This window comes from Musca domestica, unplaced genomic scaffold (genome assembly GCF_030504385.1).
Source record: "Musca domestica strain aabys unplaced genomic scaffold, Musca_domestica.polishedcontigs.V.1.1 115, whole genome shotgun sequence".
Lineage (NCBI taxonomy): Eukaryota > Metazoa > Arthropoda > Insecta > Diptera > Muscidae > Musca > Musca domestica.
The window spans coordinates 1,480,291-1,500,232 of record NW_026712145.1 but is presented as its reverse complement, the minus strand read 5'-3'; the positions used below and the strand labels follow the sequence as shown (position 1 = coordinate 1,500,232).

At 37.5% G+C, this 19,942-nt stretch overlaps 6 protein-coding genes across 6 annotated transcripts; 3 read left to right on the top strand and 3 right to left on the bottom strand.

The window, feature by feature from the left end:
• The first annotated feature begins 948 nt into the window (after positions 1-948).
• LOC101890433 (zinc finger protein 239) lies at positions 949-2,064 on the top strand. Its single transcript, XM_059132208.1, has 2 exons — positions 949-1,126; positions 1,191-2,064. Exons 1-2 carry the CDS (start codon positions 965-967, stop codon positions 2,031-2,033), a joined length of 1,005 nt encoding a protein of 334 aa, XP_058988191.1. The 5' UTR covers positions 949-964; the 3' UTR covers positions 2,034-2,064.
• LOC101890772 (zinc finger protein 708) lies at positions 1,882-12,128 on the top strand. Its single transcript, XM_005184909.4, has 5 exons — positions 1,882-2,021; positions 8,329-8,540; positions 8,597-8,759; positions 8,812-9,505; positions 9,559-12,128. Exons 2-5 carry the CDS (start codon positions 8,393-8,395, stop codon positions 10,759-10,761), a joined length of 2,208 nt encoding a protein of 735 aa, XP_005184966.2. The 5' UTR covers positions 1,882-2,021; positions 8,329-8,392; the 3' UTR covers positions 10,762-12,128.
• LOC109612839 (uncharacterized) lies at positions 2,069-3,594 on the bottom strand. Its single transcript, XM_020037240.2, has 3 exons — positions 3,196-3,594; positions 2,990-3,140; positions 2,069-2,929 (listed from the first exon to the last, which is right to left on the bottom strand). The coding sequence occupies exons 1-3, from the start codon at positions 3,356-3,358 to the stop codon at positions 2,086-2,088; spliced, it is 1,158 nt and encodes a 385-aa protein (XP_019892799.2). The 5' UTR covers positions 3,359-3,594; the 3' UTR covers positions 2,069-2,085.
• On the bottom strand, positions 4,013-7,075 carry LOC131807178 (uncharacterized). The gene is made up of 3 exons (XM_059132207.1): positions 6,167-7,075; positions 5,637-6,114; positions 4,013-5,580 (listed from the first exon to the last, which is right to left on the bottom strand). The coding sequence occupies exons 1-3, from the start codon at positions 6,355-6,357 to the stop codon at positions 5,173-5,175; spliced, it is 1,077 nt and encodes a 358-aa protein (XP_058988190.1). The 5' UTR covers positions 6,358-7,075; the 3' UTR covers positions 4,013-5,172.
• Positions 12,129-13,550: 1,422 nt separating the features above from the next.
• LOC131807177 (zinc finger protein 729-like) lies at positions 13,551-16,031 on the top strand. The gene is made up of 4 exons (XM_059132203.1): positions 13,551-13,783; positions 13,840-13,993; positions 14,046-14,739; positions 14,793-16,031. Exons 1-4 carry the CDS (start codon positions 13,636-13,638, stop codon positions 15,993-15,995), a joined length of 2,199 nt encoding a protein of 732 aa, XP_058988186.1. The 5' UTR covers positions 13,551-13,635; the 3' UTR covers positions 15,996-16,031.
• A 1,282-nt stretch (positions 16,032-17,313) lies between these two features.
• On the bottom strand, positions 17,314-19,210 carry LOC101889586 (folliculin). The gene is made up of 5 exons (XM_005184902.4): positions 18,789-19,210; positions 18,205-18,729; positions 17,891-18,152; positions 17,729-17,831; positions 17,314-17,665 (listed from the first exon to the last, which is right to left on the bottom strand). Exons 1-5 carry the CDS (start codon positions 19,173-19,175, stop codon positions 17,545-17,547), a joined length of 1,398 nt encoding a protein of 465 aa, XP_005184959.1. The 5' UTR covers positions 19,176-19,210; the 3' UTR covers positions 17,314-17,544.
• Between the last annotated feature and the right edge of the window lie 732 nt (positions 19,211-19,942).

The following is a 19,942-nucleotide window of genomic DNA, read 5'->3' as shown; positions in this document are numbered from 1 at the left end:
TGTGTTGTCGGCCTTTCCCTTTTGATTCTCATCTTTATTGAGATTTTCTTTCTGTGCTGTCTTTCTTTTCAGTGTTGCCAAGTGTCCCTTGTTCGTTAGTTCAAATTTGAGACCAGTCCAGTCCAGAGTCCAGGTGAGCTATCCACAGATACTCCAATTGAGGATGTCCAATTAGACGAAGATGTCCTTCTACGTTCGTTCCAGGAGAAAATCAAACGTCAGCTTCAATGTAAAGGCACACACCAAAGTTCATAAAAATGCAATCCAAAAGGGATATGTTTTGCTTTGATCATCGAAAAACATTGCATTGAAGCCAGCTCCTTGAGAGGAGGATGCAACACGCCGAATACGTATAGAATGTATGGAACATGGTAGAAAAATACAGGTAGATGCATTGATATGCCAAATTTTTAAAATTTATTTTCAAATATAAGTAGCTTTTTATATGTTTTCTTATACGACGTCATTCGGAGGTTATTGTAAATTGCCATTTTCAACAATTTTTACAAATAAAAAAATTTTCATTCAACATTTTCAATTCCAAAATTGATTTGACATTTCATTGTCCCAGCAGCTGCGTCGATGCGTCTACCTTATTCTTCTACCATGGTATGGAAAGTGCAAGGAATATGAAAATGAAGTATATGAACAAAGGACACTACAATATGGCAACACTGAAAAGAAAGACAGCACAGAGAGAAAATCGAAATAAAGATGGAATCAAAACAAAACGGCCGACAACACAAAAGGAATCAAAACAAAACGGCCGACAACATAAGAACAGCTGACTACAACAACAACAAAAAAATATCGCATGGGATAAATATCCTCAATCGATATGTAACGGATGCTACAAAAAAGTTTCAGATTTCTACGAATTTCAAAAAATGTGCCATTATTCACGATTATTGTGGAAAACGAGAAAGATATTGAAAATATAATTGATATAAATATCGAAAGTAATATGGGCAAAGATTGTTTAGAGACATCACTTGAGGTGGTGGATGAAGTGAATCCAGTGCACGAGGATGAAAAGACTAACGTTGAAGAAATAAACATTATTTCAAGGGACCATATGCAGATGAAGAATCCTACGACACAAGAGGAATATGTTTTTGAAGAAAAGGTAATATATTCCTTACTATTTTATACAAACCTTTAATAATTACTTATGTATCTTCCTTTTGCAGGAGTACGGTAATGATTTATTCCAAGATCCTCCATGTGATGATCAGCTCCAGTGCGATGAAAGTCCAAAACTCTCGTCTAAATCACGTGGACAGCCACCCTACATATGTGGCTATGGAAACTGTAAAAGACAATTTAATCGATGGGTTTACTATGAAAAACATTTAAAGCATCATAATTGTTCGACCGTAATTTTCAAATGTGATGTCAACAACTGTAATAGAAAATATAAAAACAAATCTGCATTAAATATTCACCAGCGGAAAGCACACAATATTGGACCAGAATTGAAACAGCACATGTGCGAGAAATGTGGTAAAGTTTTTAAATCATCAACGGTGCTGAAGGATCATAGCTTTACACATGTCGATAGATCAGAACTGCCATATGTTTGCAATGAAGCCGATTGTTCAAAGAAATTTTCCACCAAGGAAAAACTTAAAATTCACAAACTGCGACATGCTGGCGTCAGGAATTACATCTGCCCACATTGTGGTATGCGCAAGACGACCAGAAATGAGTTGAAAATTCACATAAATTATCATACGCTTGAACGTACCTGGCCTTGTCAGTTTTGCTCCAAAGTTTGCCACAGTGCGGGAAATTTGAAAATGCATGTTCGAAATATACACGAAAGAACGAAGGATTTTGCATGTAGCTATTGTGAACGAACCTTTGCCAAGGCCGATACTAGGAAATATCATGAAATGACTCATACCGGTGAGAAACCACATGCATGTGAAATATGTGGTCGGCGATTTTTGCAACCAGCTGCCTTAAGAACTCATCGCAAAATTCATCGTAAAATAGAAAATAGCACCGATTCTAAAGAGGTAGGCACATAAATTAAAATAAACACGAATTAAACATTTTAAAGTGCATTAATACATTATATATTTATTTAATTTCATCATCTTTTTTGGAATTGTTTTCAAATTCATCCAATTCTAAAAGTTCTTCCATAATGAATTCTTCATACTCCGAGGAGTTTGAATTGTTGTCTACTATAAATTCATGACATTCCATATTTGAAGTTTTCTCCTCATTTCGTATGAAACCAGCTGTATTCCTTGGCAATACTTCTATGGTGGTTATATGTATTTCGTTATTTTTTCCATTAAAATTTTCCTCTAGATTATTTCTATTTTCACACGGTACGCTGTCTTCACTTATTTCTACATATTCAATATCTTCCGATACACTTAATAATTTTCGTCGATTGGTTGTGGACCCACACATATCCTCCTCAGCACAGTCAGCTGTAATATCTTCATCAATTGTCAATGGATGGAGTTGTCTGTTAGCTGATATTGCACCCCGTTCACTCCGATTGCCTTTGGTTGCTTTTTGATAAATTTCTATGGCTTTAATTTCGTTGGAAACATCGATGTCTTCCACAAAGTTGCTATCATCATTCAACTTAACAACCGAATCATGTGCCAGTGTATTCGCAAGGTCATAGGACACTTGGTTGGGATCGTGAAGCATTGCATTGTATTTTTCCAAAGAATTGCGACATTTTGTTTGGAATTGAGAAATAAATAAAATGGTTTTACAACATTTTTCGCATACAAACTGGGGATATTCATCGTATTGAACAACCGGAGTATTTGAGCATTTGGACATTTTTTCGGCAAAGTCGGGCATTTCGAAAATATTGTATTTCTTACATTCTTCATCAGTTGTGTTGGGAAATGGACAAAGACATGCCCGACAAAAATTGTCGCTCTTTGATTTTGTACTAAAAAAGAAGAAACGCTATTATCTGTTTCGATAAGAAATTGAAAAAATAGTCACCCACTTAGTTTCCGGCATTTCATGCACTTTCAGGAAGTTCATTGCATCTGTGTACCTCCAATGTGTAGAGCGAATGGTTCCAGGTGTCTCCGGCTTGGATAACTCCCTTAAATATTGTTTGCGCAAATCCCTCCAACGTTGCTTACATAGATGGTCTACATGAAGAAATATAAGCAAATGTCACCTATCTAGTATTTTGTCGTTACTTACCACTCGCTCCCAAACAATGTGCAATATTTTTCCAAGTTCTCGCCTTTAACACGCAATTGCGATAATCAGGATGTGCATGATCGTAAAAGTATTTATATTTTTGCACCTCATCAATTAACTTCAAGTTGAATTCTTTTCGACCAATGTAACTTTTAGCAGACATTTTTAAATTTTCCAAAGGGAATCCTTGGGTATAGATACCAGTGCGTGTATTAGGACAATTTCCTTTGCAAGAAAAACTTAAGAAAGTAATCCTTATGATTCGGATTGCCAGGTTCTATTCAGTTATAATTATAAAAATCCAAGATATTGATTCAAAATAATCAACTGGGTATAGGACGTAAATATCTTTTCCGGAAGAATGATTCCCAATGCAATCCGATCCGTCTAAAGCAAGCGGATAGGCGATAATGCAAAAACCTTGTTTACGAAGAGGGAAGCGTAAACACCATATAGTTCACGAATTAATTTATTCATTAAAAGGAGCAACTGAACCAGTTTAGTCAAAGAAGTCTCTTTCAATATTAGTAGAGTGCGATACACATGCAGCGCATTAAAACAAGACAAATGCCTTTTAATCAGAGCTGTATTTTAACATCACATAAAATTGATGAATAGGCGATAATGCAAAAACCTTGTTTACGAAGCGGTAAGCGTAAACACCATATAGTTCACGAATTAATTTATTCATTAAAAGGAGCAACTGAACCAGTTTAGTCAAAGAAGTCTCTTTTAATATTAGTAGAGTGGGATACACATGCAGCGCATTAACACAAGACAAATGCCTTTTAATCAGAGCTGTATTTTAACGGAGCAAGTTGAGTTTAGGGGCTGTGCTCTGATCATTTTGAAATTTTTACCACAGGTAGGTATTTTTAAACTGATTACGGCAATATAAATTTTTTGTGGGGGAAATAACCGGTTACCCGGTTATTGGACCCGAAAGTTCAGATACAATGTTCGGTTTTTATCCGGTTCCACTGAACCGATACAAACAAAATGGGTATCATTGGAAAGCTTATGAAAATACCTATCCAACAAGTGGTCACATGAACCGGTTACAAGAACCGGTTCCAGAGTAATGCAAGAAAATTGATATTTTTTACCAGTACTTTTTGAAAAACCCATAAAAACTCAAAAATGGACCCATTATAAGGTATTAAAATCTACATACCGTATTATAGCCAACAATATTGCCTTTCCAAAATGGTATCATACATGTTGATATCTTTTGTAGTTCCGAAGATATTAGTGATAGAAGTCATTAATTTGCAATTTTTTCTCCAGTCAAATGTATCTAACCTCTATAGCATTTTTAAACAGCCGGCCTTCGGCCGGGGTTTGAGATTTTCTTCTCTGGGGTATGTCCAACACCGGCTACGCGATCGCTAGTTTTTCTTAACATCGTAATCTTTGTAGGTAGCCGGCCTTCGGCCGGGGCTTGAGATTTTCTCCTCTGGGGTATGTCCTACACCGGCTACGCGATCGCTAGTTTTTCTAAACATCGTAATCTTCGTAGGTAGCCGGCCTTCGGCCGGGGCTTGAGATTTTCTCCTCTGGGGTATGTCCAACACCGGCTACGCGATCGCTAATTTTTCTAAACATCGTAATCTTCGTAGGTAGCCGGCCTTCGGCCGGGGCTTGAGATTTTCTCCTCTGGGGTATGTCCAACACCGGCTACGCGATCGCTAATTTTTCTAAACATTGTAATCTTTGTAGGTAGCCGGCCTTCGGCCGGGGCTTGAGATTTTCTCCTCTGATGTATGTCCAACACCGGCTACGCAATCCATAGTTTTCTAAACTTTTATAATTAAAACACCTTTTATTCTTAATCAATTTTTTTATACTTTTTCTTAATAAATAACGCTAAATTACAAACTATATGAACAAATTAGGAAACAAACTTAAATTAGAAATAACAATAACAATAACAAATTTAAATATTAAAAATTAAACAATTAAACAATTAAAATTTTCCTAGGTGCGCCTTCTTTTTTGAGGTGGTGCGTCCTCATCTTCTGAACTATCGGACTCCTCAGGAGCACTCACCTCCAATACCATATAGGGTTCCGCTGAATCCATTTGGAATTCCTGCCTTTGCTTTTCAACTTTACTATTTGTGGGGTCATAAAGTTGACCAGCAAAGCGCAGGAATTCCTCAAATGGATTTTTCAGATTTGCGTGACACCACCTCAAGAATATAAATTTCTGTATATAACCGTTGAAAAATATTTTTCTACGGTTATATGCAGAAAGTGATACCTTGAGGTGGCGCCACAAACCCTCTATGGTATTAGTGTGGTGCCCCGTTTCGGGATCCACAAAATGTTCAGAATGGTTCACCTTTCGATGGGTGTACCCCTCCTCATCCAAGGTATCATAAGCCTACAAAAATAATATTTATTATAAAATAAATATGTCAAGATATTATATATTCTTACCTTCCAAAAATCGGAAATAATCACGGAACCGGGTCTTACATACTTTTTAATGAGGGGCAGCAAGGTTTCTTTCGAGCGGTCTTGAACGGGAACAATAAAGCATTTATTTGTTTCCCGTTCAACACCGCCGAAAACCCATTGCCCCTCAACAGGATGGCCACGGTGGTACTTCCTCTTTCCGATTTTAGACTCGTCGATCTCGACAATTATTCCAGGGCCGCCTATTTGCAATTGCGTCTGGAATGAACTAAAGACAACAACTTCTCTACAGAAGTTGTTCCAGTCCACTGCAGTCCGCTTATCAATTTTCGTCTCCCGTATTATGTCTTTGAGAGGGCCTCCCCTCTCAACCCACATAAAACTGAAGACGATAATTTGGCAAATTGAGAGATGCGAATTATCAAAAAACGTTCCTTTTCGTAAGGAACGTTTCAGATTACAACTCCCAGTTCGACGGCCCCGAAACTTCTTCTGACACCTAAAAATAAATATAATAAGAACTTGAAATTTATAAAATATAATTTACTTACCTCCAAATCCACCCATCGCAACAATCAACGTATGGACCCAGCTCCATGCAATGCCCACGATTGCATTTTAATTGTCCAACATCAGGAATTAATCCCCACTTCTGCAATTGGTGGAGGGCACCTTCAGATAACGCTCCACTGCGTTTATAATCGAAAATTTTATAAATTTCCAAAAGTTCGACACTTTCCATTGTAACGAAAATTTTAATTAAAAACTAGCTAAATTATAACGGTACTTTTTAGATATTCCTTTTCCACCCACATTCGCAGAAATTCTTTGTATCTTAATTCCCTTTCTACTCAGTTTCGTGAAAAGGAATGCAAAAAATGACGTTATATTAAAAGCACTTTTTAATCAACACCGAATTCAAACCAAAACAGATTAACAAAAACGTTAAACCCGACATAAAACTTGGCTTCACTCATACTACTTTCATAAGTAACAACTTTAAAAGCCAATATCTTCGGAATTACAAAAGATATCAACATGTATGATACCATTTTGGAAAGGCAATATTGTTGGCTATAATACGGTATGTAGATTTTAATACCTTATAATGGGTCCATTTTTGAGTTTTTATGGGTTTTTCAAAAAGTACTGGTAAAAAATATCAATTTTCTTGCATTACTCTGGAACCGGTTCTTGTAACCGGTTCATGTGACCACTTGTTGGATAGGTATTTTCATAAGCTTTCCAATGATACCCATTTTGTTTGTATCGGTTCAGTGGAACCGGATAAAAACCGAACATTGTATCTGAACTTTCGGGTCCAATAACCGGGTAACCGGTTATTTCCCCCACAAAAAATTTATATTGCCGTAATCAGTTTAAAAATACCTACCTGTAGTATAAATTTCAAGTCAATCCGAGCACAGCCCCTAAACTCAACTTATGCCATTTTAACATCACATAAAATTGATGAATAGGCGATAATGCAAAAACATTGTTTACGAAGAGGGAAGCGTAAATACCAGATAGTTCACGAATTAATTTATTCACTAAAAGGAGCAACTGAACCAGTTCAGTCAAAGAAGTCTCTTTTAATATTAGTAGAGTGCGATACACATGCAGGGCATTAAAACAAGGCAAATACCTTTTAATCAGAGCTGTATTTTAACATCACATATGAACTGCGTCAATTTTTTCCGCACCTTTAATCATTTTTAAAATACAGCAACAAAGGTTAACTAACAATTGTTGACATTGTATACAAATTATGAAGAAATGCAATTGAAATTTTTTAGAGAACAAAATTAACACTGCGTGTGTCCGGGATTCTAGAGTTAGTTTTCTAACTTCAAATTGGGTAGCTAGAGACTTGGCCAGGATGATATGTGTGAAGACTATCGCTTTTTTCATTTACCTTTTGAAATGGTCAATATTGGAAAAATAGTAAAGAAAATCAAGGCTCTCCTTGCAGTTGTGCTGATACTTCGTGTAAGGCCGAAATATAATGTTTAATACCAATCAAGTAGTTTTACCACGATTGGAGGTGATTCCGGGCTATATCTTTTAAGTAATAGAAATAATGACTTGAATAGAGGTAATGACTTGAAGAGCATTCTGTTGGCTTCTACATAATTCCATGGAAGTGGAAGAACTTTTGCAGCATTTTGAACCCCAATAATGGACCCTTTTTCGACTGTTTAGGGTTTTTTATAAAAAATCTGGGTCCAAAAATTGATAATTTAACTATAACTTCCGAACCGCTTTAAATAACCCCGTCACCATTTGTTGGATAGGTATTTTCATAAGCCAATGATACCTATATTGTCTAATTGGGACTTGAAACTAGATTTCGGGTCAAAATCTTGGGTCCCGTGTCCGTCCACCAAGAAAAAAAAGTTTCCCGGAATCAGGGTAAAAATGCCTACCACTGGAAAAAATTTCAAAACTACTAGAGTGATGCCATGTAATGGATTGGAGTTAATGTTAGAACGACGTCATGATCGTTGTTTCCTCAGATTTTCTACTGTTTATCATTCATTATACATTTTTCGTGTCACAGTGAATCGATAATGTATACGCCATTTTAAGCCTTTGATGTTAACCACGTAAACATCGTCATCCGTCATACATCTTCATATAAGGAACCATGATAATTTTGCTTCTTCCCATTCGTAAACATTTCGTTGATTTTCCTGTTTCTACTATTTATCAGTTTTATGTTTCCATCATCTTTCGCACCTCTCTTGGAATGGTGCTGAGCTAGTTCTTCCTTGGAAATGGCTGAAAATGACTTGTTGAACGAGTCCATAGTGGAGGAAGTGAAAAAATATGAAGTCCTATACAACAAAGCACACCCACATCATGGCAAGAGTGGGGTAACACAACAAACATGGAACAAAATTTCCAATGTGGTGGGAGTCACTGGTATGTCAGTGGAAGATTGATACACAACTTGGTATTTAATTTATTTTGATATTTAGTCCAGGAATGCAAATCCTTGTGGGTTGCATTGAAAAGGGGCTACATCTCTGAATATGAAAAGCTGAGGGAAAACAATAATTCGGAGAAATACCACTCAAATTGGAAATATTTTGAAGCCATGTCATTTCTGAGTGGTCATATTGGTCATATTGACTCTGATCGGTAAGTGCCAATAATTATCCTACTTTTCATTATTCATCATTTCGATTTGTAGAAAATCCATGGAAAACCTTGAACATCTGCCTGGAAGAGATGCTTTTTGTCGAGCTTGCATGGCCAATCTTAATGAAACTTCTGATGACCCCACTTCTGCCCCAAATTACAACATTTTCAGTTCAAATATTCAACTGGACAAGAAAATAATGCAATGTACGAATTTTGAATGTTCACCCTGGGATGGGTATTCCCATGTCGTTTGCCACCATTGCTATGTTAAAATTCTAGATTTCTATGATTTTCAATGTGTGTACCGCTCGTCAATGGAAAAATTCAAGGTGTTACTTGAAAACGAACTAGATTTTAAAGACGAGGATGATGAGAAAATTTCCACAATTTCTTCTGTGGAATGTGATAATAACTCATTTCAGATTAATGAAGAAAATATATATCACGAGGACGTTCATGCCGATAATATATCTGGGACGGCAGAAGATCCGTTAAATTCGGAAGATTTTGCAAACACACAAGATGTGAAAAATGAGAAATCAAGCGAATCGCCAAAACAAGAATTTGAAATCAAGGAAATTGGTTTAAAATCCAGGGAAGTACGAAGTACAAAGCTTAGCCCAAGAAGAAGTGGTCGGAAGAGAAAACTTCATGCTAGCAAAGAGGATGATAATTCTACATCTGATAATGAAATATATTCAATTGAGGATTTACATCACAGATCAGATGATGATGATGAACAGGTATATGCTTGTTGGCATTTGGACAAACTTCTACTTATCTCTTTCTCTTTCAGTCAATTTCCAATTTTTCATCCCAATCAGAAGATGCAGAGGAAGAAGTCACCAAAAAGCCAATACTTAAATGTGAAATTTGTGAGAAACAATTTCGTTTTCATCATCGTCTGGAAGCGCATCGGCGAAAACATGAAGGACTGCCAGGCTACCCTTGTACCTTTGAAAACTGTCAACGTGCCTTTAATCGCTTGGATCACCTGAGAAGCCATCTGAACGAACACAATGGCATACCAAATGTTTTTCAATGCAACATTGATGATTGCCTAATGGAATACAAATGTCTCTCGGGCCTGAACAAGCATAAACGAAGTGTGCATAAATGTGGCAAAGAATTGAAAAAATATCCCTGTGATATATGCGGCAAAGTCTTGACGAACCCGCGATCCCTGAATGGCCATAAGTTTATACATGTCGACAAATCGGAATGGCCCTTTGTGTGCGATGTTAAGAATTGTTTGCGCAAGTTCCGCTTAATGTCCCAGCTGACAATACACAAGAAGCGCCATGCGGGCATTAAGAATTACATATGTCCATATTGTGGGGTACGCAAGACCACCTGCACTGAACTTAAGATACATATTAATTTCCATACCTTTGAACAAAAATATCCCTGTGAATATTGTTCGAAAGTTTTCAAAAGTGTTGGTGTGATGAGGACACATGTCCACCGTGTCCACGAGGGAAAGAAACCGGCAAACTATAAAATGTTTTCCTGCGACTTTTGTGATGGAAAATTTGCTTCATTGCAAACGAAAAAATTCCATGAAATGACCCACAGAGGTGAAAAGCCCTTCAGTTGTGAAGAGTGTGGCAAAACGTTTACTTATCCCTCGGGTTTGGCATCACATAAAAATGTCCATGCCAAGGGTGAAAATCAGTATGTATGTAGGATATGTGGTCGTAAATTTAAATGGCAATCTGGTTTGAAAACCCATTTGAAATTACACACCGAAGCGACAAAGCCATATTCGTGTAAGGAATGTGATAAAAGTTTTCGTTGGCCGGGATCGTATTATAAACATAAGAAAGTTCACATGCGCCAGGAGGAAGAGAGCGTGGAGCCGGAAAATATAAGCCCAACAAATCACAATGATGATGGACCTGAGCGGGGCCAGGAAAATGAAACACAGGCACCTGTTGAGTTACCAAAGTATGAAATTATATATGCAACCGTTGATGTGGACACAAATAAAATTGGGTAGTTGTTATTTGGTAAAAAATATCTTGTTCTTTATTGGCTGGAAACCATGTCCCATAATGTTTTCAAAACTAGACTAGAGCCTTATCATATTTCACATTAATAAAGCACGCGTCTTGCAATATTTGATTAGGTTTAGCCTTACAAAGAGAGTCACATATCCTCAAGCGCTTAAAAATGAAGACCTCTTTTTTTGTATAACACGTTCTTATTTCATTCTGGATGTGTCCCGCATCAATACAAAAATATTTTTGGTGTTCTATTTACGTTTGCCGAACGCGATAGCTGTAATTTCACATCAAGGATTTGTAGATATCCTTGCCCCATCCATACACAGGGTGAGATGAAAAAACTACAACCAACTTCAGACTGCTGCCATTTCTAAGCCACTCGTCCGACAACTGTTAAAATTATTCCAGTGGCAGCTTATTATATTGTTCACAAGCGTACAAAAGCATTTTAGTGAGAATTTTCCAGAAAAAAAGTTGTTCCTGATGGAATTCAAGATAGTGATAGTTTGCTTTCTATATATTTGGCTGGAAAACCACCAACCCAGTGGCTATCGATAGAGCACTCCAGCATTTAAATGTGAATAAATCTTTTGTGTCTCGTACCAAAGCGTACGACATTACGTGATACTGGTAGCGTAGACCGACGTCAAGGAAGTGGAAGGAAGAAAAAAGCAACATCAGCAGAAATGGTGCGAAAAGTAAAGAAGCGACTTGGTTGAAATCCGCGTCGCAGTGGCCGAAAAAAGGCTCCTGAGATGAATATATCGCAATATTGAAAAAATGAGCTCGGGGTAAAGCAATTGAAATTTCAAAAAGTGCAAAAACTTACAACGCAACAGAAAGAAAATAGACTCAAAAGAAATAAAGAGTTGCTTCGCTTGGTCGAAAGTGGTAAAGTGTCGAATTTAGTTTCCTCAGTCTCCGATGAGAAAACATTCGTTGTCCAGCAGTTTGTAAACAAACAAATTGATCGTCTTTACTTGCCAAAGAGGTCAGCTGAAAATGTGTACCTTCGGTTGGAACTCAAGCGCCAGCCATAGTGATGGTGTGGGCCGCAATAACAGCCGATGGTCGCTCTCCGCTCGTATTAATCGACTGTGGCATCAGAATAAATGTCGAATATTATCGGGAAAATATTCTGGAGGGTGTATTAAAGCCTTGGGCACGCAACCACTTTGGCCGCAGACTCTGGACATTCCAACAGGAATTCTAAGAATGGTTACAAAATGAGGTTTCCTGCTTCAATTCCAGCGCACAATGGCCACCAAAATCTCCAGATACCAATCCGTTGGACTATTGTCTCTGAAGTATTTTGGAAAGCAAGGTTGGCACTAAAAAATACCAATGTGTCGATCACCTCAAGCAAGCGGAAAATGATGAATAGGCGCGATGCGATAATGCAAAAACATTGTTTACGAAGAGGGAAGCGTAAACACCAGATAGTTCACGAATTAATTTATTCACTAAAAGGAGCAACTGAACCAGTTTAGTCAAAGAAGTCTCTTTTAATATTAGTAGAGTGCGATACACATGCAGCGCATTAACACAAGACAAGTGTCTTTTAATCAGAGCTGTATTTTAACATCACATAAAATTGATGAATAGGCGATAATGCAAACCTTGTTTACGAAGAGGGAAGCGTAAACACCAGATAGTTCACGAATTAATTTATTCACTAAAAAGAGCAAATGAACTAGTTCAGTCAAAGTAGTCTCTTGATTAAAAGGGTGCGATACACATGCAGCGCATTAACACAAGACAAATGCCTTTTAATCAGAGCTGTATTTTAACATCACATATAAACTGCGTCAATTTTTTCCGCACCTTTAATCATTTTTAAAATACACCAACAAAGGTTAACTAACAATTGTTGACATTGTATTCAAATTATGAAGAAAAGCAATTGAAATTTTTTAGAGAACAAAATTAACACTGCGTATGTCAGGGATCCTAGAGTTAGTTTTCTAACTTCAAATTTTTCATTTACCTTTTAAAATGTTCAATATTGGAAAAATAGTAAAGAAAATCAAGGCTCTCCTTGCAATTGTGCTGATACTTCGTGTAAGGCCGAAGTATAATGTTTAATACCAATCAAGTAGTTTTACCACGATTGGAGGTGATTCCGGGCTATATCTTTTAAGTAATAGAAATAATGACTTGAATAGAGGTAATGACTTGAACAGCATTCTGATGGCTTCTGCATAATTCCATGGAAGTGGAAGAACTTTTGCAGCATTTTGAACCCCCATAATGGACCCTTTTTCGACTTTTTGGGGGTTTTATAAAAAATCCGAGTCCAAAAATTGATAATTTAACTATAACTTCCGAACCACTTTAAATAACCCCGTCACCATTTGTGACCATTTGTTGGATAGGTATTTTCATAAGCCAATGATACCTATATTGTCTAATTGGGTAAGTGGATCTGGGTTTATCCCGGGACTTGAAATCGGATTTCGGGTCAAAATCTTGGGTCCCGTGTCCGTCCACCAAGAAAAAAAGTTTCCCGGAATCAGGGTAAAAATACCTACCATTGGAAAAAATTTCCAAACTACTAGAGTGATGCCATGCAATGGATTGGAGTTATGTTAGAACGACGTCGAGATTGTTGTTTCCTCAGATTTTCTACTATTTATCATTCATTATACTGAGAATCGATAATGTATACGCCACCTTAAGCCTTTGATGTTAACCACGTAAACATCGTCATCCGTCATACATCTTCATATAAGGAACCATGATAATTTTGCTTCTTCCCATTCGTAAACATTTCGTTGATTTTCCTGTTTCTACTATTTATCAGTTTTATGTTTCCATCATCTTTCGCACCTCTCTTGGAATGGTGCTGAGCTAGTTCTTCCTTGGAAATGGCTGAAAATGACTTGTTGAACGAGTCCATAGTGGAGGAAGTGAAAAAATATGAAGTCCTATACAACAAAGCACATCCACATTATGGCAAGAGGTCGATAGCACAACAAACATGGAACAAAATTTCCAATGTGGTAGGAGTCACTGGTATGTCAGTGGAAAATTGATACACAACTTGGTATTTAATTTATTTTGATATTTAGTCCAGGAATGCAAATCCTTGTGGGTTGCATTGAAAAGGGGCTACATCTCTGAATATGAAAAGCTGAGGGAAAAGAATAATTTGGAGAAATACAACTCAAATTGGAAATATTTTGAAGCCATGTCATTTCTGAGTGATCATATTGACCCTGATCGGTAAGTGCCAATAATAATCCTACTTTTCATTATTCATCATTTCGATTTGTAGAAATTCCATGGAAAACCTGGAACATCTGCCTGGAAGAGATGCTTTTTGTCGAGCTTGCATGGCCAATCTTAATGAAGCTCCTGATGACCCCACTTCTGCCCCAAATTACAACATTTTCAGTTCAAATATTCAACTGGACAAGAAAATAATGCAATGTACGAATTTTGAATGTTCACCCTGGGATGGGTATTCCCATGTCGTTTGCCACCATTGCTATGTTAAAATTCTAGATTTCTATGATTTTCAATGTGTGTACCGCTCGTCAATGGAAAAATTCAAGGTGTTACTTGAAAACGAACTAGATTTTAAAGACGAGGATGATGAGAAAATTTCCACAATTTCTTCTGTGGAATGTGATAATAATTCATTTCAGATTAATGAAGAAAATATATATCGCGAGGATGTCCATGCCGATAATATATCTGGGACGGCAGAAGATCCCTTAAATTCGGAAGATTTTGCAAACACACAAGATGTGAAAAATGAGAAATCAAGCGAATCGCCAAAACAAGAATTTGAAATCAAAGAAATTGGTTTAAAATCCAGGGAAGTACGAAGTACAAAGCTTAGCCCAAGAAGAAGTGGTCGGAAGAGAAAACTGCATGCTAGCAAAGAGGAAGATAATTCTACATCTGATAATGAAATAAATTCAATTGAGGATTTACATCACAGATCAGATGATGATGATGAACAGGTAAATGCTTGTTGGCATTTGGACAAACTTCTACTTATCTCTTTCTCTTTCAGTCAATTTCCAATTTTTCATCCCAATCAGAAGATGCAGAGGAAGAAGTCACCAAAAAGCCAATACTTAAATGTGAAATTTGTGAGAAACAATTTCGTTTTCATCATCGTCTGGAAGCGCATCGGCGAAAACATGAAGGACTGCCAGGCTACCCTTGTACCTTTGAAAACTGTCAACGTGCCTTTAATCGCTTGGATCACCTGAGAAGCCATCTGAACGAACACAATGGCATACCAAATGTTTTTCAATGCAACATTGATGATTGCCTAATGGAATACAAATGTCTCTCGGGCCTGAACAAGCATAAACGAAGTGTGCATAAATGTGGCAAAGAATTGAAAAAATATCCCTGTGATATATGCGGCAAAGTCTTGACGAACCCGCGATCCCTGAATGGCCATAAGTTTATACATGTCGACAAATCGGAATGGCCCTTTGTGTGCGATGTTAAGAATTGTTTGCGCAAGTTCCGCTTAATGTCCCAGCTGACAATACACAAGAAGCGCCATGCGGGCATTAAGAATTACATATGTCCATATTGTGGGGTACGCAAGACCACCTGCACTGAACTTAAGATACATATTAATTTCCATACCTTTGAACAAAAATATCCCTGTGAATATTGTTCGAAAGTTTTCAAAAGTGTTGGTGTGATGAGGACACATGTCCACCGTGTCCACGAGGGAAAGAAACCGGCAAACTATAAAATGTTTTCCTGCGACTTTTGTGATGGAAAATTTGCTTCATTGCAAACGAAAAAATTCCATGAAATGACCCACAGAGGTGAAAAGCCCTTCAGTTGTGAAGAGTGTGGCAAAACGTTTACTTATCCCTCGGGTTTGGCATCACATAAAAATGTCCATGCCAAGGGTGAAAATCAGTATGTATGTAGGATATGTGGTCGTAAATTTAAATGGCAATCTGGTTTGAAAACCCATTTGAAATTACACACCGAAGCGGCAAAGCCATATTCGTGTAAGGAATGTGATAAAAGTTTTCGTTGGCCGGGATCGTATTATAAACACAAGAAAGTTCATATGCGCCAGGAAGAAGAGAGCGTGGAACGGGAAAATATAAGCCCAACAAATCACAATGATGATGGACCTGAGCTGGGCCAGGAAAATGAAACACAGGCACCTGTTGAGTCACCAAAGTATGAAATTATATATGCAACCATTGATGTGGACACAAATAAAATGGGGTAGTTGTTATTTGGTAAAAATAGTCTTTTTTATTGGCTGGGAACCATGTCCCATAATGTTTTCAAAACTAGACTAGAGCCTCATCATATTTCACATTAATAAAGCACGCGTTTTGCAATATTTGATTAGGTTTAGCCTTACAAAGAGAGTCTCATATCCTCAAGCGCTTAAAAATGAAGTCCTCCTTTTTGTGTAACACATCCTTATTTCATTTTGGATGTGTCCCGCATCAATACAAAAATATTTTTGGTGTTCTATTTACGTTTGCCGAACGCGTTAGCTGTAATTTCACATCAAGGATTTTTAGATATCCTCGTCCCTTCCAGGTACAGAGTGAGATGAATAAACTGCTACCAATTTCAGACTGCTGTCATTTCTAAGCCACTCGTCCGACAACTGTTAAAATTATTCCAGTGACAGCTTTTTATATTGCTTACAAGCGTACAAAAGCATTTTAGTGAGAATTTTCCAGAAAAAAAGTTGTTCGTGGCCGAAAGTGGTAAATTGCCGAATTTAGTTTCCTCAGTCTCCGATGAGAAAACGTTCGTTGTTCAGCCGGCCATGGTGATGGTGTGGGCCGCCATAACAGCCCATGGTCGCTCTCTGCTCGTATTAATCGACCGTGGCATCCGAATAAATGTCGAATATTATCGCGAATATATTCTGGATGGTGTATTAAAGCCTTGGGCACGCAACCACTTTGGCCGCAGACTATGGACATTCCAACAGGAATTCCAAGAATGGTTACAAAATGAGGTTTCTTGCTTCATTTCCAGCGCACAATGGCTACCAAAATCTCCAGATACCAATCCGTTGGACTATTGTGTCTGAAGTATTTTGGAAAGCAAGGTTGGCACTAAAAAATACCAAAGTGTCGATAACCTCAAGCAAGCGCTTCGCCGGGAATGGGCCAAAATACCGCAGAGCAACATTCGGAAAGCGTGTGACGGTTTCATTGGCCGTCTGATGGCCATAATTCATGCCAAAGTTGGTCAATTCGAACAAATCTAAACTTATTCTAAAATTTGATGCTATTTCCGACATTTTTTGTTTTCATTCAATGAAATTAAAAAAATGTAAAAATTATGGCGTTTGGCTTTGTTGCAGTTTTTTTTTATCTCAGCCATTTTTTGTCTGAAGAGGTTGGGGATTCTCTCGGAAATGTTTCATTATGATCCATTAAAAGCCACATAGCTGTACCGCTGTTAGCTAATTTTCCCAGTCCGTAATGAATGTAAGAAACATTCAAAAACATTGTCTGTTAATTTTACGTCTTGATAATCCATTTTGTCATTTCAACATTGATCCAATCTGATTGGTATATGATATACATAAATATTCATATTAAAACTAATGGTTAAAAATACATACAAACTATATCCTTATGAAATACTTAAGACTACAGAAGTATCAAATCCTTTGGGTACTGATTACAATGTTGGGTTCCACATCATTTTTCTTTCTCCTCTTTATTTCAAGACTACCCAAACCTCAAATCAATTCGTATGCACACCCCTAAATAGCACCTATTGCTCTTCTATTAAGCCTATTTTCAATGTAAATGAGCACTCCAATAATTAATTAAGGCTTGATCTTGTGGCTGGACTCCTAATACTCGCTTCAGCTTATTTTGGCCATTTGTGGATTTTGCATGATTCAAACAGATCACTTTACTGAAAAATAAAAATATATATATTAACGTTATCTTAGAATAATACTACAACTCCTTTACTGACTTTTTCCATTCTTCCACTAATACTTTGGTATGGCGATTCAAGACCAGTTCTGTAAAACGTGTCTCATTTACTGCCTTCAAAAGCTTGACCAGTAAATCCGGCACTAAAAGAAGATAAAACAATTAAAATTGTCATTCTTGGCTTTTTGAATCAAGGTCTCACATTTATTTGGCACGGTTCCTGGCCATTTTATTAGGACATCATTTCCATCATCTGTCTCGGGAAGAAAGTCAACTCTAAAAATGGAGGCACTTGCTATAGGCACAGCAATTTCATTTGAGATTGATATGATTTTGTAATCGGCACTAATTGAATGCTGATGCTGGGCATCGACACGGATCAATGAATGCATTTGATCGGGCAAAAGTTTTTTGAGGCACATCATAAAATAAAATGTTCGTCTGGCATCACCTCGGACAATGATCTGGAATGTCTTCATTTAGAACAAAACAATAATAATAAACCACATTCCATACCTTAACACCCGTCAAGGCACAATAACACAAGGCAATGAATTCTGGTTTCTTTAGCAATTGTTTGATGTGTATCAGAGAATAAAATTCCTCAGGATCATCAAGAGTTTCATACTTCTGAATCATTGGCAGGGTAGTTATGTTATATGTAAGCCTTTGTTGTGGGGGATGGCTGGTAGATTGTGGTGGTAGCCAGGGTAAATTTCCGAAAGTAACATGTTCGGTGAGAAATCTGGAACCGGCCAACAAAAGCCATGAGAAATGCGTATGCAAGATGGCAAAGATATTTTCTTCTCCCGTAAGTTCCACCAAAGATCTGGGTGTTTGGACCAAGGGTTGTGAACCAGAAAGGCGCCTCTGTCTCGGTGAACCCTTTAACTCTTCCTCCTCTTTGATGCGTTTGGCACTGTTTTGTGTCTCCAAAGATATTCGCCGTAAGTGCTCAGCCAAGAAGGGTTTGGTATTCAACAGGAAATATTTATCTTTCATCAAGATGATTATTGAAAACAATTGATAAAATCCACGGGCCTGAAAAAAACCAAGCAATTTATTATTGATAGAATACAACAATCTTGTTTTATAATTACCTGCAGATCACTGACATGAAATGTATGACTTAGCACGTGACCTCTAGATGTGTCTCCGAAAAAGACAAAACCACCATCTTTACTGTGTGTGATTTCACAGCTAAGGCTCCGCACGGCAGCCTGTTTCACCAAGGTTGCAACATCGGGCAGCGGTGATACTTGCGTACTCAAGAATGTTGCTCCACTCTCATTATCCTTACTGTACAAACCATTTGTCAGTCCCACGGAATTACATGCTGGACATTGTTTGGGTGCGGGATCGGCTACATTCTGCGGCCCATTAAAGTACAAGTCTTCCAATTTAGTATCTCTTAGTGTTTGTGTACAAAATATTGCCGAGGGTCCGTGAGCTTCACAAAAGTGACACAGAGCAATTACGGCGTTCATTATAAGACTAATAACACATTAACACTAACTCCCTCCCAGCAACCAACCGACGCCACCGAGAGAGTGAATGAACTAACGAACAAGTGACACTTGGCAACACTGAAAGGAAAGACAGTACAGAAAGAAAATCTCAATAAAGATATAGAACCAAAACAGAAACACCGTAGCTGCAAGAGTTCCGTAGATCGATAACTGACACCGAAAGTTAACATCTCATATTGAATGGAAAAGAAGAACAATTATGCTAGGAACACAATTGGAGCGAACGACGAATTTTTTCGCGGCGTATGTTCGTCGTCAAAAATAAAACACATATGTGTATATGGAAGTGCACACAATCACGGCACCGGCGAAAATTTCGTCGGTCGCCGCGAACTCAATTAGCTTTATTTCTATTTCATACGCCGGCGACCGGCGAACAAAACAGTACAAGGTGGCCATACTTGTACGAATTTTATGTGTTTTAGTAAATAAAGTTACTTTTTACTTTAAAATTTGTTATGGTCACTCTACTATCTGTTACTCGTATAAAAAAAAAACATAATTAATTTGTTTATTTATTTGTGTACTTGCGCCTGAGTGAAGATGGATATCAGTGAATTTATAATAGAGAAGATGGACATAAGTGAAATTATAATAGAGAACGTAAAGAATTATGTGTTCTTGTATAATTCATTGTAGTCAACAAATGAGCAAAAAGTAAACAACTTCATCAGCTGTTTTATAATTTCGTCGGTATTGTGTTCCATACGACGAATTTTCGCGGC